General features: G+C 46.2%; 1 protein-coding gene across 7 annotated transcripts in view; it reads left to right on the top strand.

The window, feature by feature from the left end:
- Positions 1-22,905, top strand: part of UTRN (utrophin) — a 1,025,654-nt gene that overhangs the window by 511,866 nt on the left and 490,883 nt on the right. For all 7 annotated transcript variants that reach the window (XM_075339520.1, XM_075339517.1, XM_075339516.1 and 4 more), the window contains one exon: positions 105-294. In XM_075339520.1, the coding sequence (XP_075195635.1) occupies positions 105-294 (190 nt within the window). The remainder of the gene's footprint in view (positions 1-104; positions 295-22,905) is intronic.

Here is a 22,905-nt window from a genome sequence, read left to right as displayed (position 1 = left end):
TGTTTATTGGTAGTTGGTTTTTTTCTATTCTGATAATGTATGTAACTTCCATGTCATTTTGTATAGCTTAATCAAAGCTTTATTGTGTATTGTTGCTCCCTTAGGGTTGGTGAACGGCAAAGTATGTTGGAGAAGGAGCTAAAGAATTTCCAGGTGTTGGTCAAAGACCATGAGAACTTCATGAAGTGGATCCAGGAAGCTGAGACCACCGTGAATGTCCTCATGGATGCATCGCAACGTGAGGGCGTCCAGCAAGATGTGAATCGTTTAAGACAGCTCAAAATGCAGCTACAGGTAAGACCCATCATGGTAGATGAGCCCCATTCTCTTGTTGGAATACCCATCATGGTAGATGAGCCCCATTCTCTTGTTGGAATACCCACCAGGAGAGATGAGCACCATTCTCTTGTTGAAATAACCACCATGGGAGATGAGCACCATGCTCTTGTTGGAAGACCCACCAAGGAAGCCGAGCGCTAATCTCCCATTGGAACCACATGTTTTTAAGCTTGTATATTACATCGGGAAGTGTTTTAATGTTCTGTGGATCTAAAGTGGAACCCTTATCCTAGACATCCATCTGCTGTATAGTATTTTTTTTACTTCTCAAACTATATAATTCCATTTGCAATCTGTAATGCTCTATTAATAAGAATGCTTAATTCTGATGAACAGCTGACGGAGGTTCAGCTATGAAAAATAGGTTGCTTTGATTATGTCCTCTGTGGATTTCCTCAGGGTGAGGAATCAATATATGTCAGAAAATATTACATTTGTTTTCTGCTGAAGAATCCTGGTGGACTAAAATATTGAGCAATGGCTATCAATAATAATAGAAAAAATATTTTTCTTTTACATTGTGAAGATGATGTTGTAGGTGAGAAAACATTGATCAATATCTGCGAGCAGTTCTAGGAGCTGGAGAGATGCTCCCTGTATTCCATTGATGTTGTATTTACAGTTAATTTGCTTAATATTGATGGGTCAGAATTCATTACCTTATGTTGAACTACAATTAAAAAGACATCTATTGTAATATCCAGTCTAAAGGCCGCTTTACACGCTGCGATATCGGTACCGATATCGCTAGCATGGGTACCCGCCCCCATCTGTTGTGCGACACGGGCAAATCGCTGCCCGTGCTGCACAACATCGCCCAGACCCGTCACACATACTTACCTGCCCAGCGACGTCGCTGTGACCGGCGAACCGCCTCCTTTCTAAGGGAGCGGTCCGTGCGGCGTCACAGCGACGTCACTGAGCGGCCGCCCAATAGAAGCGGAGGGGCGGAGATGAGCGGGACGTAACATCCGGCCCACCTCCTTCCTTCCTCATAGCGGCCGGGAGGCAGGTAAGGAGAGCTTCCTCGTTCCTGTGGTGTTACACGGAGCGATGTGTGCTGCCGCAGCAACGAGGGACAGCATCGTTACTGCTGCAGTAACGATTTTTGAGAATGGACCCCCATGTCACCGATGAGCGATTTTGCACGTTTTTGCGACGATGCAAAATCGCTCATCACTGTCACACGCAAAACATCGCTAAAGCGGCCGGATGTGCGTCACAAATTCCGTGACCCCAACGACTCCGCATTAGTGACATCGTAGCGTGTAAAGACCCCTTTAGATTGCTGAGGAATTTGCATGATTCCTGCATGCAGAGTATCACTTATGTGATTGGTGGGTGATACATGAAAATAAATAACCATTTCCATTAAAGAGGACCTGAGTTATCATTTCAGTAAGTATTTTTACATTCCATGAATTAATAATTCTAGAGCATCTTTTCTTATAGCTGAGTTCTGCTGTTTCTCTGTTAGCCCTCCTGAATATTTATAAATACATTTTCAGCTGGGTGTTACTATTCACCTTGCCAAAGGGGAGTGTCCAGGCTCGGACTGGCCCACAGGGGAACAGGAAAATCCCCTGGTAGGCCCTGTGCCGAAGTGAACCACTTACATAGAAGTACAGATAAATGAGTGAATGAGGGGTATGTAATATTTGCATGTAGCTGATGAGTGGGACTCCAGAGTCAGTGTAAGGCTAAGTTCACACAGGGCATCTTTTGCTGCGTTTTTGAGGTCACAAAGATGCACCTAAATCCATGCATTTCCTTCTCCCAGCAAAGTCTGAGATTTCGATTTTGCTGTCTACACTGGGCATCTTTTGTTGGCTGCGATTTTTAAGATGCACCCAAGATGCAGCATGTCAATACTTTTTGCGTTTTTACTGCGTTTTTCAGCCCTTCCAGTCAATAGATTTGACTTAAAAAACGCAGTGGGCAAAACGCAGTAAAAACACGTTAAAAATCCGGTAAAACGCATTGCGTTTTTGCCGCGGTGCGTTGTTAGTGCATTTTAAGATGCACTCACAAAAAAGATGCTGCGTGTGAACATGGACTTACTGGTGGGCCCTTGGCAGCTCACGCCAAAATCGGGAGTGTCCCTGCACAATCAGTGCTGATAGGGCAATGTCAGCCAGTGTAGGGACAACACCTCCCCCCTCCTTTCTGGTAACACCCAGTTTATTCATAAGTTTCTAAAAGGAAAAACCTAAAGTCTGCCATCCCGATTTTTTTAAGTGCGGTTGCCGGTTTTCCTACTACACGTGTGTGCAGTCATTACCTAGGAATTATGTTGAAATGTGTCATTTTCCTCAAAAGTAATGAATGATCCTCATTGATATTAATATTGAGAGCGTCACTAAGTAATAATCACAATTCGTTCCTTCATTTCCCATAGTTTGACTTCTGAGATTTGTATAGAACCGGGCAGTGTTATTTTGTCACATTTGATGAGTTTGTAGAATCGGTCCAGGCCGGTACTCGGTGACGGCTAATGATTGAAATCAGTGGTAATCTGCATCATTGCTAATGAATCTTGACATTAAAGAGATGTTAATTATCTAATGTCTTATGGTCAAGTGGAGTGCGGTACCCTTGATGGTAGATAGCAGTGACTAATTTGTATCTTCAGCATTTTACCTGTGGCTAATTATAGTGTATTTACTATGTATACTATAGTATATACATTAGCCAGTGTATACTGCCATGCCAACAGGCGCCCAAATAGTATGCATAGGTCCTGCATTTATCAGAATTTGAGTGTGAGGCTAAGATTACACGTTGAGTAATTGCTGCATTTTTTTCATTCCTCAAAAAGTGCAGCTTCTTAAAGTACCAGCAGAGTATAGGAATAGAAATTGCATTCACACTGTGCTTTTTTTATACTGCATAGTCACCCGCGGTGCGTTTTTGAACCCTGCAACTTGTCATTTTCTTTTGGAGTAAATATGTGTTTTATTTGTACATTTTCCCCATAGATTTGAATGACATGAATAAAATCCTCACGTTAAAAAAACGCATATGAGGATTTATTGTGTTTCTGCAGCAAAAACACATTAAGAAATGTTCAATCTGCAATTGACTTTATCAGTAAGGTTTTAGCAAAGCTAAGTTACTAGACATTTCAAAAGTTAAAGGGTATATCCATGACCTAAAAAGAAAATGTGCCTAAGCACCCACAGGCAGGTAGTTGCTGCCTACCTGCCTGTTGTGCCTGGTGCCGTTCTTCTCTGGCACATATCATTCCAGTTGGCAATTCAGCTTCTTCCACTGATGTCTCGTGAGAGTGGTGGCTTCCTTTCCGCTCTGCTCTGTAGATAGTGCGGGACAGCCAATGTCATTCTGATTTTCACAGTTAAGCTATGTGCCCACGTTGCGTTCTGTCCCTGCAGAAATTTCTGCAGCGATTTGAACAGCACACGTGCATTTCAAATCGCTGCAGAAACACTGCGTACTGAAAAGCCGATTTCATGCACTCTGGATGCAGCCCCCACCATAGACAGAGCGGGGGCTGCATCCAAAGCGCACGAAAGAAGTGACATGTTGCTTTTTAGAACGCAGAGATTTGGCAGCATGCAAATCGCTGCGTTCTAAAACGCAACGTGCGCATGGATTCTGCACGATCTTCATAGATTGTGCTGGGGACGCAGGACGCATGCAGTTACGCTGCGGTGCAGAACACAGCATAACTGCATGCAATATGCACACGTGGGCACAGAGCCTTAAAGAGGAGCACCCGCCAGGATTTTCATATATAAACTAAAGCCAGTGCTATACTAGTGCGATTATACTGAATCTATACATAACTTTAGTTGTGAGATCGGATGTATAGTTTCTAAAATATAGGCAAGTAAAATTTGTGAAATACACTGTTACTTCATTGATAAGTGCTGCAGAATATCTAATAGGTGGGTCGGGTTTTGCTAGTTATTCTCTCCCCTGTCTGCCTGCCTGTCCTTCCTCCCCCCTGTCCTTCCTCCCCCCTGTCCTTCCTCTCTCCATCCTCCCCCTGTAATAACATAGACAGGGGGAGGAAGGCCAGGCAGCAGACAGGGACTGGAATAACTAGCAAAACCCGACCCACCTATTAGCTATTCTGTAGCTGCTATCAATCAAGTAATAGTGTATTTCACAACCTTTACTTGCCTGTATTTCAGAAAGTATACATCCAATCTCACAACTTAAGGTATGTTTAGAATCAGCATGATACCCTGTTTCCCCGAAAATAAGACACTGTCTTATATTTTTTTTTGCCCTGAAAAAAGCGCTATGTCTTATTTTGGGGGGGGGGTGTCTTATTCTCGAGGAGACATGGTTGGGGGTAAGTTTAACCCCACAAAAAGCAAAAAAGCACCCATCCCAGGATTGTCATACTTACCAGCCCAGGGCGTCTGTATGGCTCCCAGATCCTCCTGTGATCTCCTCCCCTGCGTCTGGCTGACATCAGATCACACACACGCACACACACAAACACACACATCACACATCATTTCTCCCTGTGATCTCCCTGCAGCTGGGCTCCCCTGCGTCTGGCCGACACTCACACAACAGAACAGTCACACATTAGACAGCACACACACACACATCACTTCTCCCTGTGCCCTCCTGTGGGTGGTCCCAGCAGCTGTGCTGCACGCTGTCCTCCTCTGCCTCCTGCCGACACTCGCAGATCCGATCGCGTGCATTCACACACACACACACACACACTCACACATCTGATTGCATACACTTATATTATTATTATTATTATTATTATTATTATTGTTTATTTATAGAGCACCATTGATTCCATGGTGCTGTACATGAGGGGGTTACATACAGAATACATATACAAGTTACAATAGACAGACTGGTACAGAGGGAAGAGGGCCCTGCCCTTGCGGGCTTACATCCTAAAGGATTTTGGGGAGGAGACAGTAGGTGGGGTGTAGGTGGGGCGGCAGCTCCGCACGGTGGTGGGGCGGCAGCTCCGCACGGTGGTGGGGCGGCAGCTCCGCACGGTGGTGGGGCGGCAGCTCCGCACGGTGGTGGGGCGGCAGCTCCGCACGGTGGTGGGGCGGCAGCTCCGCACGGTGGTGGGGCAGTGGCGTCATTGTAGATTATAGGCATTTCTGAACAGATGAGTTTTCAGAGTCCGTTTGAAGTTTGCAAGTGTAGTAGATAGTCTGATGTGTTGAGGCAGTGAGTTCCAGGAGACTGGGGATGCTCGGGAGAAGTCTTGGAGTCGGTTGCATGAGGAGCGAATGAGAGAGGAGGAGAGAAGGAGATCTTGGGAGGACCGGAGGTTACGTTTTGGAGTGTAGTGAGTGATTAGTTCAGAGATATATGGAGGAGACAGATTATGGATAGCTTTGTAGGTCAGGGTTAGTAGTTTGAATTGGATACACTTATACACACTCACACTCACAATATCGCACATACGTGCTCACACACTCACAACATCCGGCAGGTCCTGGAAGATCACTGCAGGCACAGTATCGCTGCCGAGAAGCAAGCGATATCACTGGATGATCTGTAGAGTGTGTGTGTGTGTGTGTGTGTATGTGTGTGTGTGTGTGTGTGTGTGTGTGTGTGTGTGTGTTTGTGTGATCTAATGTGTGTGTGTGTTCTGCCGCAGGACCTTGCTGCGCTCACCTGCTCCCGGTTGGCGTCTGGTAAGTATGATCGGGGGTCTTCTTTCTTCTGTCTTCTCTCTTCTGGGGATGCCCGCTGTCTATAATGAAGTGTCCTCCAGTGTCATTAATTTTTTCACCGCTGCATGACACTTCATTATTGACCGCGGCAAGGTCTTATTTTCAGGGGATGTCTTATATTAAAGCTTCCCTGAAAACTCCTGGGAGGTCTTATTTTCGGGGGAGGTCTTATTTTCAGGCAAACATGGTAGTGCCTGTATAATACTGGCTTTAGTTTATATATGAAAATCCTGATGGTTGGTCCTCTTTAAGCAGCAGAGAGCTGGCTGTTAACCAGCATGATGTTGGCTGTCCCTCCTATCTACAGGGCAGAGGGGAAAGGATGCCTCTGCTCTGTTGACAAAGCCACGGTATCGGCCTGCGAACGCTGTGTGTCAGCGAAGAATGGCACCGGGCACAACAAGCAGACAGGTAGCAAGTACCTCCCTGTTAGTGTTTAGGTACATTTTTTTATTAACGTTTTAGATCTAGCATTCAAGACATGTCATAAGAAAAGAAGACGAGACCTGCAGCTGAAGAAATGCGCTACAAATGCCTGTAACTGAATTTAGCTAATTAGGCCAGAAATGGTGCAGAAAATCTGTAACCTGAAAAACTCACAAAATACTCATTGTGGGAACATAGCCTTAGGATTCTCAATTAAATTCATGCTACAAGCCTTCCGTGTTGGCCACTGTGGATGTCAGTCTGTAGTTTGCCTATGGATATGATAAACCCAATGGCTGACGGGCTGGTAACCTTTCAGACTGAATGCCCAGAAGTTTCTCTGCTCTATTTGCTTTTCATTACCATCATCTATGGTCCATTCAGGCAATTTTATCCTATTAATAGTATAAATAGAGAATAATGGCTGATATAGTTCTACAATTGTAACAACTTTTAATTTGCACGCTTGGTGACTTTTGCATTAAATTCTGAAGGCTGCATTGTTATGATTGTTTTATAGCTTAGAAAGTAATAGAATGACTTTAATGTACGTGATGACAGAGCTATTTCAATCAAATTCTCCACTTTATCTAAGGCGCTTTAGTTGTGCCGTTATCTTTACACTTAAATGGGGGAATTTATCAGCTCTTCTATGCTAAAACAAATTGCATTAAAAATGTGCTAAACTGGTCTCCATTAATTTGCACAAACATTTATGAGACTGAGTCATTAAGCCTGACCTTTTCCAGTCTTAATGAAGGGTTTGCTGGGGTAGGATGCCCGGATTTTTCTCATTGTGCATCCACATAAAGGCTACTCCAGTCTGAGACTAGAGTTAGTATTTTTGATGTAAAAAAAACGCAAACACTTTTACCGAATTTGATGAGCGAGTGTAGCAACACACCATTCCGCCTTTGTTTCTCCCCAGCTTCACCCATTTAGTCATAGCTGCTACAATCTTTCATGAAAACGCCAAGAGTTGCACAACTCTGACTTTTCAACGTATTTTGTGCCAGTTTTGTTGCATAATGTTATGCGCAATAAAGTTCACAAGATAAATAAAGAAAACTAAGGTCTTACTAAATACTACTACACCTGATCTTCCTTGTTCTTGTACAGACAAGAGGTCCCAGTTGTGCAGTCCCTAAAGGCCCCTGCGCAGACTGAAACTACTCTAAACCGGTTACTAAATTGACCTCCCTGATTTTAGCTTCCTAATCTGCCATTAGGGGTATTACATTCTCCCTAAAGAATCCAGTGTAAGGTGCAGCGTAAAGAATAAGTAAAGCCGAAATAGCTCATATCTGCACATGTCTCACGCCGACATGTCCGTTTTCTCTCCGGTATCACAGGTGTCAAACGGAACGCAAACGGGTCACACGTAACACACACGGACCACACGGATGTGTTCTATGTGTCACGCACCGGAGAAAAGACATGTGTCTGTGAGAAAAAAAAACAAACCTTTACTCACCTTCTCCAGCCCTGCAGTCTCTGCCGCTGCTGTCACTTGCTGCTGACCGCCGCTCATTATGCTCTTTGAATATTCACTTCACTGCGGCCAGAAGCTGCAGCAGCGGGGAGTCGGCAGGACCGGAGACCAAAGATCAGCACCACGGACAGCGACGCCAGGGACAGGTGAGCAGAAAGTTCCCGTTCTCCGTGTGTTGTCACGGATAACACACGGATAACACACATGTGCCATCAACACGGCTCTCGGAGGGCAATATGCACCTTTGACACGTCCGTGAAAAATGTGCGTGGTTTTTCACGAACGTGTGAGAGAGGCCTTACAATGTTTTTGACATTTCATCTGAGAGCTGAGTAATGTAGAGAAAGAGACTCTGATTCCTGCGACTCCTCTCTCAGCATGAGATTATCACTAGAGGATTAGTAACCTGCTGCCATGTAGTCCTCTATATTTATGAGCACTGTATAACCCCGCCCCACCACTGATTCTACACTGCATAGGCAGAAAGCTGTCCCCACGTGCTACCCCGGTCCTCTGGTAATCCGTCGTCCTGGTAGGTGCATTGCCCTTTAGGCTATACTTGGAACTACTTTGGCTCATTAGGCCACCTTTACATTCTTGGGCTTTCATCTACCTGTTGGTTATTTTAACCCTGGGAAGGTTTCTTAGATCTTTTGGAGACTTGTTCCCCCTGACTTGTTTTCCGGGACACGTGGGGTGTTTCCCCTCCAGCACCTCTTCTCCTTGGTCCTTTCTCTATGTCTTTCGTTATATGTTTTTGATATCCCTACAGCATTATATAAATAAAATGTTTTGTACATTTATAACTATGGCTTGTCTGGGTGTCTCTGTCACTAGGCAAATTTAAAGACTCTCTTGCTTTGGTTCTACCAATCAGTGGTGTGGGCGGGGTTATACAGAGTACTGGTAAATCTGCAGCAGATCAAACAGTGATTTTATAAAAACTACAGTAGGCAGCCCAGTAAGTGACACATCACTAGAATCAGGGTCTCTGTCTCTACATAATGCTGCTCTCAGATGAACCCGGTGACAGATTCCCGTTAACATTTCTAATTGTCAGCAGTAATTTGTTTCTGTCACTTTACTTTGTGTAATGAGCTGTGTCACACGTGATTATTACATGTAAAGCCCAGGCGTTGTGACCACCAGCCAACACAGATATTTCTGTCATCCTCAGATGTTCTCAGGCTTTTGGCTGCAAATGTCATGTTTAGTTACGCTGAGCCGCTGTTGCCTTCATTTTGAATGTACTGATGGCTTAGCTGTCCCTTGTCCAATCTTATTAAGCTGAGAGCATTCGCCGCTTTCTTTTCCCTGGCAAGGATTCATTATGTGAATGTTTTCTGAGTAATTCTTGCTTAACTCGTTGCTCTTAGAAACTGATGTGTTCCATTAAAATAAATGATACAAGTCAATTGCTCCTTCCAAATTCTAGATATAGTCTTATATCAAACGGTCCAGCCTACAGATTAACCAATACTATTTTCTTGCTTTTGCAGATTTCCAAAGCATGGCTAATATTCAGTGAATGCCAAAATTGATGGAGGTCTTTACAGACCCCTTCCAAATGCGGTTAGGGGGAATTATTCATCCAGCTAGGCATGGCTTCAAATCAGTAGCCGTATTGCTGGGATTTATATATTCTTCTTTTTGCTTTGTGGATTTTTTCCCATTGGATGTCTTTTTATTGAGAATGAAAAGTAAAAAAAAATATTTCTTATTTGAAATCATCTTCAATTACTGATTGAATTATACTTAATATTCAAAAAATAATCCCACGGGTCCAACTCAACCACTCCTAATCATCTGTAGAAAAATGAGGATTTCTGGTATTTTTTCTATTGTTAGTTGCCCAGTAGGTGGCGCTGTTATTTAGCAATTTGGAATATGATTCTAATGTTGACAGCATAAGCAGCAATATGACAGGCTCCAATACCACTTCAGATTTCAATCCCAATCATTTCACATTGAAGGGATAAAAGCCTAAAGACATAAGCAGACAAGATCAGGCTGAAATGAATCTTAAGGTGGCTTTACACACTGCAACATCGCAAACGACATCGATGTAACGTCACCAGTTTTGTGACGTTACAGCGACCTCCCCAGCGACATTGCAGTGTGTGAAACACATCAGTGACCTGGCCCCTGCTGTGAAGTTGTGATCGCTACAAATCATTCAGGACCATTCTTTGGTCCTTTGTTTCCCGCTGTGCAGCATGATCGCTACAAAGTTTCAGTGTGTAAAGGGGACTTTACAGCGACTTCCCTTTCAAATAGCTGCTTTGACACGTCCCCAACAACCAGCTAGTCGCTCTGCAGGTCCGGATCGCTGTTGCGTCGTTGGCCAGGTTTGCCTGTTTGACAGCTCACCAGAGACTTTGTAGCGATCCCGGCCAGGTTGGGATCGCTGGTGGGATCGCTAGAAAGTTTCAGTGTGTAAACCCAGCTTTAAAATTCACTTCTCAAAGGATGTTTCACCTCTTCTCGTTTACCTTTGTCTTTTCATCCCTTGTGGGGGGTCAGTAATACATGACCGTGTGATTCTACTGCCACTCCATGTCTTAGCAGTGCTGTGCGGGAAAGAACTAGGGAGCATAGCACTGAGCACTGACACCAATGGAAGTTATATGTATAATATATATATATATATATATATATATATATATATACCGTTATGTATATGTATGTGTATATATATATGTATATATATATATATATATATATATAGTGTGTGTGTGTATATATATATATATATATATATATATATATATATAATCCAAGAGGTAGAGGAGGAAGCAGGTTTCAAATACCGCGCCAAACCACAGAAAATCCAGATGCTGTTAGTAAATCCCTTTTTCTTTATTTTTTACACAGGTCTACGCGTTTCGAGGACATATCTGTCCTCGTCCTCAGGACAATGTACAGAGAAAAACTAGATAGTTGATAGTTTTTCTCTGTACATTGTCCTGAGGACGAAGATGGATATGTCCTTGAAACGCGTAGACCTGTGTAAAAAATAAAGTAAAAGGGATTTACTAACAGCATCTGGATTTTCTGTGGTTTGGCGCGGTATTTTAAACCTGCTTCCTCCTCTACCTCTTGGACTATCTCTACACTGCGGGACCACTGCCTTTCATGTCCACTATGTGCCTTCATAGGGGTTGTGACTTGCACAACCCCCCCAGGTGGGTGTTCTAACCCACACTTACCCCCACGTGTCCTACCGGGAAAGACCCTATTTGCGCCTTATTCTCTCCACAGCTTTTCTCACCATTTTTTTATATATATATATATATATATATATATATATACAGTGTATTTATATTTTATAGAGGATCCTCTAGGTACCCATCATGTGCACAAATGCTGCTGACATGTAGATATAGGGTTAATCTACAGGTTAATAGCGTTAAAATGCTGTCCTGCCCCCATACTGAAAGTGCGGCTGCTGGGAGAAAATTAACTTTTTTTCCTTCTAGGAGATGCTGGTTGTTAGTTATAGATGCGTGGAGGAGCGGATACAGTTACTGCTTAGAGTGTTGTGAGCGGCGGTGTAAGAATGCCCAAGCACTTTGAATCTGTGCAGAACGAGCTGTCAATCAAAGTGCCAGAGTATGCTTACAGTGCTGTGAGCGGTGACTCTCCTCAATGACTGTAAATCGGTGGCTTCCGGGAGGAGTAAAGTTCATTATCTCCGCTTAGCTGCGCTTTTAGTAAGTGGGACAGACAGCATTGTATCACTATTAACTTGCAGATTAACCCCATAGTCAATAATGTTTTGCATTTGGAGACATGAAACATTACCTTTAAAGAGAGTTAAGAGATATACCAGACATTAAAAGGTGTGGAGCCCCCACCCCCCCAAAAAAAGTAAATTAAAAAATAAAATATGCACACTTACCTTCCGGACTGGCACTGTTTTTCTAGTATTGGCATCACATCCCATGGTGTTCCCTTAACTTAAAGGGCTGGTTCACTACTCAGCAGTAGTGACCACACCCCTGTAAAACTGATAGGGAAGGCTTTTTCTAAATACCTTGATCAGCCAATTCTGCCAGTGAATGGCGCTATTGCTGCCCTCTCATCCCCATATAGTGACACCCCCCAGGCTCCATGACTTCTGGGATCCAGGGATGTGACATCAACGTCCAGTTGACCTGACATCATCGCGACCTGTTCTAGTCTTCAGGAGTGACTGGGCCAAGGGTACGGTTTCACAGCTCGTCACAGCCAAGTGTCACAGTGCAGCATGTCTTGCATGCTCTCCTTCCACAAGCAGGAGCGATGTTGGGCTGTGATGTTGGGCTGTGACGAGCTGTGAAACGCCGCCCACAGCCCAGTCACTAAGGAAGACTGGGGCCGGGCTCGGTGATGTCAGGTCAACTGGAACTTGACCTGACATCACCGGATCCCAAAGGTCACGGAGCCCGGGGGTCACTTCATGGGGATGAGCGGACCATTATAGCGTCACTCACAGATAGAATTAGCTGATGAAGGTATTTAGTATAAGCCTTCCCTATCAGTTTTGCAGGGATGTGGCCACTAGTGCAGAGTAGTGAACCTCCTCTTTAAACATCAGACTTCTGTTCTAACAGAACATACTGAAAGCTGGAGGAAATGCATCAGTTCAGGAAGTAAATATACTGAGGTTTTTGAGGACGCGGAGCAGAGAGTAAACATACACATATCACACTCACACACAGACACAGACATATATAATACACATAGAAACCAAACGTACATATAAAAATAAAAAAAACAAAAAAAACGCCGGCTCCGCCGTATGTTTACCGTTCAGCCGAGGTAAACACAAAGCGGCGGGCGGGTATTCTCAGGCTGGCGAGGGCCAGGGTTAATGCAGCTGCCTCGGGACTGTCGAATCCATTATGCAACAGTCCCGGCGTGTCCCCGGCTCTTCCAGATTGCCATGATGCATTGGCAATCCAGGTAATAAGGAGTTAAATGGCAGCGGATTGCTGCCATTTAAGTCCAGGCTTAATCATGGCAGCGTCTGAGACAGCTGACATGATCAACCCATAAGTAAAGTGAATAAACACACACCGAAAAATCCTTTATTTTAAATAAAAAAGCACCCTCTTTCACCACTTTATTACACCCCCCCAGCACACAGCTCCGGCAGACTGCTGCAGCTGCGCTGACACACTGTATTTTATGCAGCCTCGTAATGAGCCTGCAGAGGTAACCACAGGTCATTTTTCACGGTCGATAATATGAACACACTACCGCTCGTGAGAACTGCAGTGTCCTCACAGGGACTCTATCTATTGATTGATCTGTCCTCTATCTTGATCTGTCCTCTATCTATTGATTATCTATCCCTCTATCTATCTATATATCTATCCATTATCTATCTGTCTATCTATCCCTCTATCTATCCATTATCTATCTATCTATCTATCCACTATCTATTTATCTATATATCTATCTCAGAAGGAAATGACCTTTTTTTTTTCTTTTTTTTTTCTTCAATGAACTTTATTGCATTGAATGCATTCAAACACATGTACCAACCTGTCGAAAAACCGCACCAAAACCACACAAAAAACGCAACAAAATGCTTGTGGATTTCAGTGCGTTTTTTTGCGTTTTTTTCCGTGGGTGCGGTAATCTTTCAGTGCCTGCGGAATTTTCTTCAGAAAATTACTTTTTCCAGTGCGCACAGGGGGTTACAGTCACTGTTGCCTAGCTGCTCTGGAGCGGTTATAGATTTGTTGTGAATTATATGAACCTCTTTTTTGCCATACAGAAACTCTGAACAGAAATATTGCTTCTGAATGCAGTCTATCTCTAGGCAGAGGTAGAGTATAGTGTGACGCTAGCCGGGGACATTAGACTTGATTTCTGACTCTTTGGTAAATACTATACAGTTTGGATATCAGCAAGGGCTGGACAATTTGTATGGGTATTTTTCCACCCTTTTATGAGCCCTTGAGATAAGTTTCAGCAGAGGGATTTTGAGCTGCTTATAATGAGTAAAATTCTGCACCCATTTCACTAAGATGAATGTTCATGGTAATGGAGATATTGGGGGTGATAGTGGTGACCAGCTCTATTCTGTAGGAATATTGACAGAAAAAATCCCTGCCATACAAACCTTGGCTTTCCTCTACCAAGAACAACAAATCAGTTGCTTATATGGATTGTTAGTACCCGCACTGGCAAATAGCATCCAGGACAGATGTCCCACCAACACCCTATCGGCTGCGTACCAGACGTACCTAATAGTATAAGACAAAAAATGACATGTTATAATAAAAATTGTCTCTGTACCTGTCATTTCAGATAACTTTTCAGAATAAACTATCATGTAAATGTACCCACAGAAAGATCCTGCTCCTATCTCTATTGCACACAGACCAAAGTAGCAGCTGCATGGAGGACATTACACATGAGTACTGAGCTGTGTGGCTGTGAATCCAGCAATGAACTTAATCAAATTTGCCACAAACTAGTATGATTTGACCAATGACTATTTCGAGTGCTCTTCACAAATTCCTCTTCGCCCCTCTATATAGTTTAATAGGAACTACAATCTGATAGTTTTATGAGCCGACAATCAGTTTTACTTTAAGGAACCATTCAGATGTCAGTTTTTTGTCACATACGAGAAAAACAAATCCAGTTTTACCATATCAAAGTTTAATCAGATTTTCATCAGGATGTCAATCGAGTTTCATCGGTTTGGTCCGTTTTTTCTCGTGAAAAAAAAAGGTTTCTCTACCTTCTTCATTCTAGCAGTCTGTGGAATCGGACAATACTCGGATGGCATTTGAGCGCTGTCCAATTTTTTTTTACAGACACTTAAACTTGCCTTGCTGATTTTGATCTGACAATCTGATTGATATTGGACATTATATGTATGACTGCTATCCTCGAAAAACACAGGTAACACTCAAATGCAAAGAAGAAATGATTGTGTGAATGAGCATTAACAAAGCTATTTCACACAATTAGTTCAGTAGGGGTGGGTAGGAGAAGGGGCTTGTAAGTGAAGAAAGAACCAGCATTCTCGGGTCATATATATAACATTTCTTATCTAGATTTAGGCTTAATTTGTTGAAACAAGTGTGAGAATTAAAGGGGTATTTCCATCTCCAAGATGCTATCCCAGTGTGTAGTACCGTGTTTCTTATCTCATCTGCAATATTGAGGTTATGAGAAAACTGTGTTATGGTTAGTGTACTGAGAAACCCATGATAAATATATGTTATAATGTATTTCTGAGAAGGGGGCGGCTGGTGAAGCTCCCAATGGAAACGTTGCATGTAGTATTACATTTGGTTGTAAATGGTATAAGAAATCTGCGCGGGAAAAATAGAGAGAAATGATTTGCTCACAACAAGTGTGAATCCCTTTCTCCGAGCGCTCGTTATTAGTAAGGCCTAATTCAATTTGGACCTCACTGGTGATCCTGTAATCTGACTTTGGGTCAGTGACAAAAGGCCCCGTCACACTAAGCAACATCGCTAGCAACATCGCTGCTAACGAACAACTTTTGTGATGTTGCTAGTGATGTTGCTGTGTGTGACATCCAGCAACAACCCGGCCCCTGCTGTGAGGTCGTTGGTTGTTGCTGAATGTCCTGGGCCATTTTTTAGTTGTTGCTGTCCCGCTGTGAAGCGCACATCGCTGTGTGTGACAGCGAGAGAGCAACAACTAAATGTGCAGGCAGCAGGAGCCGGCTTCTGCGGAGGCTGGTAACCACAGTAAACAACGGGTAACCAAGAAGCCCTGTCCTTGGTTACCCGATATTTACCTTTGTTACCAGCCTCCGCCGCTCTCACTGTCAGTGCCGGCTCCTGCTCTGTGCACATGTAGCTGCAGGACACATCGGGTTAATTAACCCGATGTGTGCTGTAGCTAGGAGAGCAGGGAGCCAGCGCTAAGCATTGTGCGCTGCTCCCTGCTCTGTGCACATGTAGCTGCAGCACACATCGGGTAATTAACCCGATGTGTGCTGTAACTAGGAAAGCAGGGAGCCAGCGCTAAGCGGTGTGCGCTGCTCCCTGCTCTCTGCACGTGTAGCTCCGTGCGCTGGTAACCAAGGTAAATATCGGGTTGGTTACCCGATATTTACCTTAGTTACCAAGCGCAGCATCTTCCACGCGGCGCTGGGGGCTTGTCACTGGTTGCTGGTGAGCTCACCAGCAACTCGTGTAGCGACGCTCCAGCGATCCCTGCCAGGTCAGGTTGCTGGTGGGATCGCTGGAGCGTCGCAGTGTGACATCTCACCAGCAACCTCCTAGCAACTTACCAGCGATCCCTATCGTTGTCGGGATCGCTGGTAAGTTGCTTAGTGTGACTGGACCTAAACTGTTACCTCATGTGTAGGGTATTACAGTATCTTAGATATCCATGGTTACATGTGCAGGGCACTACAGTATCTTAGATATCCATGATTAATGTAATCAGGTCACTACAGTATCTTAGATATCCATGGTTACATGTGCAGGACACTACAGTATCTTAGATAATTATGGTTACATGTGCAGGACACTACAGTATCTTAGATATCCATGGTTACATGTGCAGGACACTACAGTATCTTAGATAATCATGGTTACATGTGCAGGACACTACAGTATCTTAGATAATCATGGTTACATGTGCAGGACACTACAGTATCTTAGATAATTATGGTTACACTAGAAGGTGGCCCGATTCTACGCATCGGGTATTCTAGAATTTACGTATTGTGTAGTTCATGTATGATTTTTGTTATATATATATGTGCGGTATGTGCGTATATTTGTGTGTGCAGCGTTGTCTGTGTGTGGGTGTCTGTGTAGGGCAGTTGTTTGTGGTTTCCAGTGTGTGTGTGTGGTGTGTTGTGCAGTGTGCGCGCGCGCGTGTGTGTGTGTTGGGGGGAGGTGTGCACTCTCCATCGTGCTCCATCCCCTATGCTGCGCACCCCCCATCGTGCTACATCTCCCATCCTGCGCACTCCCAAACGTGCTCCATCCGCCATGCTGCGCACTCCCAAACGTGCTCCATCCGCCATGCTGCGCACTCCCAAACGTGCTCCATCCGCCATGCTGCGCACTCCCCATCGTGCTCCATTCCCTATGCTGCGCACTCCTCATCGTGCTCCATCTGCCACGCTGCGCACTCCCCATCGTGCTCCATCTCCCATGCTGCGCACTCCTAAACGTGCTCCATCCGCTATGCTGCGCACTCCCAAATGTGCTCCATCCACCATGCTGCGCACTCCCAAACGTGCTCCATCCGCCATACTCCACACTCCCCATCGTGCTCCATGCCCCATGCAGCGCACTCCCCATCGTGCTCTATCCCCTATGCTGCGCACCCCCCATCGTGCTCCATCATCTATGCTGCGCACTCCCAAACGTGCTCCATCCGCCATGCCGCGCACTCCCAAACGTGCTCCATCCGCCATGCTGTGCACTCCTAAACGTGCTTCATCCGCCATGCTGGGCACTCCTCATCGTGCTCCATCCCCCATGCAGTGCACTCCCTATTGTGCTCCATCCCCTATGCTGCGCACCCCCCATTGTGCTCCATCTCCCATGCTGCGCACTCTCAAACGTGCTCCATCCGCCATGCTGCGCACTCCCAAACGTGGTCCATCCGCCATGCTGCGCACTCCCAAACATGCTCCATCCGCCATACTCCGCACTCGCCATCGTGCTGCATCCGCCATGCTGCGCACTCCCAAACGTGCTCCATCCGCCATGCTGCGCACTCCCAAACGTGCTCCATCCGCCATGCTGCGCACTCCCAAACGTACTGCATCCGCTATGCTGCGCACTCCCAAACGTGCTCCATCCGCCATGCTGCGCATTACCAAACGTGCTCCATCCGCCATGCTGCGCCAGCATCAGCCTCTGTACCCGCATCATCAGCCTCTCTGCCCGCAGCATCAGCTTCTCTCCTCCCAGCATCAGCGTCTCTGTCCCTAGCATCAGGCTCTCTCCTTCCAGCCTCCCTCAGCATCAGCCTCCCTTTCCCAGCCTTCCCAAGGATCAGCCTCTCTCCTCCCAGCCTCCTTCCTCCCAGCCTCCCTCTCCCAGCCTCCCTCAGCATCAGCCTTCCTGTCCCAGTCTCCCCCAGCATCAGCCTCCCCAAGCATCAGCCTCCACCAGCATCAGCCTCTGTTCTTCCAGCCTCCTCCAGCATCAGCTTCCCTAAGCATCAGCCTCCCTCGTCCCAGCCTCCCTCAGCATCAGCCTCTCTCCTTCCAGCCTTCCTCAGCATCAGCCTCCTGTCCCCAGCCTTCCCTAGGATCAGCCTCTCTCCTCCCAGCCTCCTTCTTCCCAGCTTTCCCATCCCAGCCTCCTTCAGCATCAGCATTTCCCTCTTCCCCATGATCAGCCTCTCTGCTCCCAGCCTCCTCCAGCACGCCCTGCTCCTCTGCCGACACTCACACACCCGATCGCATGCACTCACACACACACCCGATCGCATCCACTCACACACACACCCGATCGCATCCACTCACACACACACCCGATCGCATCCACTCACACACACACCCGATCGCATCCACTCACACACACACCCGATCGCATCCACTCACACACACACCCGATCGCATCCACTCACACACACACCCGATCGCATCCACTCACACACACACCCGATCGCATCCACTCACACACACACCCGATCGCATCCACTCACACACACCCGATCGCATCCACTCACACACACCCGATCGCATCCACTCACACACACCCGATCGCATCCACTCACACACACAGACACTGACGATATGGCACTTACGCGCTCATACTCACAACATCCGGGGATATCACATGCTTCTGGCCATGTGATCCTCCGTCAGGTCCTGGAAGATCACAACAGCACATTTTCGCCGCCGAGAAGCAAGCGATATCCCAGGATGTCGTGAGTATGTGGATGCGATGTGAGGTGTGTGTGAGGTGTGTATGAGAGTGAGTGTGAGTGTGATCTGATGTGTGTGTATGTTTGTGTGTGTGCGTGTGGACCTTCCGGCGCAGCAGGACCTTGATGGGCTTGTAACCATGCGAGCATGGTTACCAACGTATCCACACCACTCCCACCACTGCCGTGGGAGCGGGGGCCGGGGGAGGGGGAGGGAGTACAGTACTCACCTCCGTGACAGCGCTTGTAACCATGCGAGTATCCACACCACCCCTTTGGGAGCGGGGGCCGGGGGGGGGGGGGTTGGGGGGGGATAGGGAGTACCGTACTCACCTCCGTGACAGCCGTGTCAGTTAGAGAAATGCGCGGGGGGAGGGAGGGGGTGGGGCCAGAGCTAACGTGCATTGCGTGAGGGGGGCGGGGCGTGGCGTGGCTGAATTGCCAATGCCTGCAGGGTGCCGGGGCGAGAGGCCAATCTGTGGGGGGGCGGAGCCTGGGCGAGCGGCTGGCCAATCCGTGTGGGGGCGCAGCCTGGGTGAGCGGCCAATCCGTGTGGGGGGGCGGGGCCATGGCGAGCCCAGCGGCCAATCAGCTTTGTGTCACCGTAAGGACACAATTTTGGAGCATGACAGACAGACAGACAGATAGACAGACAGACAGACAGACAGACAGAATAAGGCAATTATATATATAGATGTGCAGGACACTACATTATCTTAGATAATTATGGTTACATGTGCAGGACACTACAGTATCTTAGATAATCATGGTGACATGTGCAGGACACTACAGTATCTTAGATAATCATGGTTACATGTGCAGGACACTACAGTATCTTAGATAATTATGGTTTCATGTGCAGGACACTACAGTATCTTAGATAATCATGGTTACATGTGCAGGACACTACAGTATCTTAGATAACCATGGTTACATGTGCAGGGCACTACAGTATCTTAGATAATCATGGTTACATGTGCAGGACACTACAGTATCTTAGATATCCATGGTTACATGTGCAGGACACTACAGTATCTTAGATAATCATGGTTACATGTGCAGGACACTACAGTATCTTAGATATCCATTGTTGAAATTACAGTAATTAACTGTCACAATTTGATTTGGTTGTAACCACAGATACTGTACCAAAGCTGCAATGCCCTGCACATAAGGTAAGAGACATAGCTAATCAAAAGAACAATAGTACATTTCTAATTGAAGGTATTTGTTAATATTAATATTATTATTAGGGCAGATCGAATCCGCCAAAATCCGGAACCGGCGGATCCCTGCCGGATTGAACAAAAAATTTGGATCCACTCCAGATTCCGGTGCCCATATAAGTCTATGGGGACCAGAATCCGGAGATTAACACTAGAAGTCCCAGAGAGGGATCATTTAACATTTCTACCATTGGAACCCTATGGAGCTTGAAATTTCTGGGACTTCTAGTGTTAAAAACGTTTGTGGAGGGGATAGGGGGGTAGGAGTGCGTGCTGTATACTCAACCGAGGCTGTGTCATGGCAGCAAACTCCTTCCGGGTCACGCTTTTCCCTTCCGGAGCCGACAATTCGATATTCATTGTTTTGCCCGCCCACCGGCGCGTGTAATTGGTTGCAGTTAGATGCGTCCCCACCCTGAGTGGCAGCGTGTCAGCTGACTGCAACCAATCACAGGCGATAGGACGGCCAGTGGGAGGGCAAAGCAGTGCAAGTGTTTGCGGGTCAGTATGGTGAACATGCATGTCTTTCAGAAACACATGCACGTTCCTGTCAGAAGTGCGCGGCTGTGCCGGTGATGCGCTGTCAAACTCGAACAAGTCTGATATGACATCAGCCGGCATGGCCTGCCACACTCTGAGCATGAGTGTGCATGTACACAGAAACACATGCACATTCCTGTCAGAAGCGTGTGCGGCTGTGTCAGTGATGCGGCTTTTTTTTTTTATTTTTTTTTTTTTAATTTAAATAAATAATTAAAAAAAAAGAAACGACGTGCGGTCCCCCCTAATTTTCATCCCCAGCCATAATGCCGGCTAGGGGCTGGTAGTCTCAGCCTGCAGCCGCCCGGTATTGCCGCATCTATTAGATGTGGCAATCCTGGTGAAATACCGGCTCTTCTCGATTGCCCTGGGGCAGTGGCAATCAGGGTAATAAGGGGTTAATAGCAGCGCACAGCTGCTACTTAGGGCTGCTTCTCACTTGCGAGTTTCTCGCAGTAGAGCAATGCGAGAAAATCTCGCATTGGAATCGGACACATGTTAGTGAATGATTCAGCTCACATTTGCGATTTTTTTCTCAGTCCAAACCGGACTGAGAAAAAAATCGCAGCATGCTGCTTTTTTGCGAGTTTCTACTGCGAGTCTCTCCAATGCAAGTCTATGGGAGCGTGTAAAAAATCGGATGTCACGGGACGGCACTCACACCATCCTAGTGACATCCGATTTTCTAAATACATTTCTCGCATGTTTCCTAAAACACTTGAAACGAGTGAGGTCTCACAATGACTGTCAATCTCTATTCTCTGTCAGTCGGTCTCTCCCTTTCGGTCTCTATTCTCTCTCTGTCGGTCGGTCTGTCGGTCGGTCACTATCTCTGTCCCTCTCTCTCTGTCCATGTTGGTCTATCCCTCTCCCCCCTCTCTCATACTCACCGATCACCAGCGCGGCGCTGCACGGCTGTCACACTGCTCCGGCGGCTTCTCCTCTTTTGAAAAAGCCAGCCGCTCATTAAACAATCTCATATTCCCTGCTTTACCCGCCCACCGGCACCTATGATTGGTTGCAGTTAGACATGCCCCCACGCTGAGTGACAGCTGTCTCACTGCAACCAATCACAGCCGCCGGTGGGCGTGTCTATGCTGTGCAGTAAAATAAATAAAGAAATAATTAAAAAAAAAACGGCGTGCGGTCCCCCCCAATTTTAATACCAGCCAGATAAAGCCATACGGCTGAAGGCTGGTATTCTCAGGATGGGGAGCTCCACGTTATGGGGAGCCCCCCAGCCTGACAATATCAGCCAGCAGCCGCCCAGAATTGCCGCATACATTATATGCGACAGTTCTGGGACTGTACCCGGCTCTTCCCAATTTGCCCTGGTGCGTTGGCAAACGGGGTAATAAGGAGTTAATGGCAGCCCATAGCTGCCACTAAATCCTAGATTAATCATTGCAGGCGTCTATGAGACACCCCCAAAGATTAACCTGTAAATTAAAGTTAATAAACACACACAGTGAAAAAATCCTTTATTTGAAATAATAAACAATAACAAAGACCCTCGTTCACCACTTTATTAAGTATGCAAAAAACCCATCCTTGTCCGACGTTATTCACGGAGGTCCCTCGACGCTGTCAGCTCTGCTACATCAGAAGCTGACAGAGAGCGGTCACAGACCACGACCGCTCTCTGTGAGCTCCCCGCAGCGACTGAAGTGAGTTGCGCTATCAGCGGAGCTGTCACTCAGGTTACCCGCGGCCACAGATCTCAGCGGGAGGACTTCTGCTGTGGCCTTGGGGAACCTCAGTGACGGCACCGCTGATAGCACTGCTCACTGTGGTAACTCAGGGGATTTGCGGTCACCGGTGAAGATCCGGTGACCGAAATCAGGCCATGCCACACACAGACAGAGCCGCAGGATGACAATGAAGTTGGGTGACGTTCATCCGACTTCATTCTGATCGTGCGGCTCTGGCTGTGTCTGCTGTCAGCGGCCATGTAGCAGAGCTCAATGGCAGATGACAGCTGCTGAGGAAAAAAAAGGAACACACATGCATTACACACGCGTTACACACGCTAGCCAAATCATTAATTTATTCAGAAATAGCATCACACTTGCGTTGCACTCGCACCTAACGTGAACTAAAATCAGCCGAGTTTTTTTCAGCCCAGTCGGACCGATTTTACTCGCATAGATGTGTTTCCAGCCTAAGCCTTAGGTTAGTGTGATAACACAGGCGTCTATGAGATATCTGCATCACACTAACCTGTATGTGATGTAAAAAAACACAGACACAGAGAAAAATTCTTTATTTGGAATAAAGTACAAAATGCACACCCTGCGTCACCTCT

Source organism: Anomaloglossus baeobatrachus, chromosome 3 (assembly GCF_048569485.1).
Source record: "Anomaloglossus baeobatrachus isolate aAnoBae1 chromosome 3, aAnoBae1.hap1, whole genome shotgun sequence".
Lineage (NCBI taxonomy): Eukaryota > Metazoa > Chordata > Amphibia > Anura > Aromobatidae > Anomaloglossus > Anomaloglossus baeobatrachus.
Note: the sequence above shows the minus strand (reverse complement) of the source record. Positions and strands in the feature narration are given on the sequence as shown.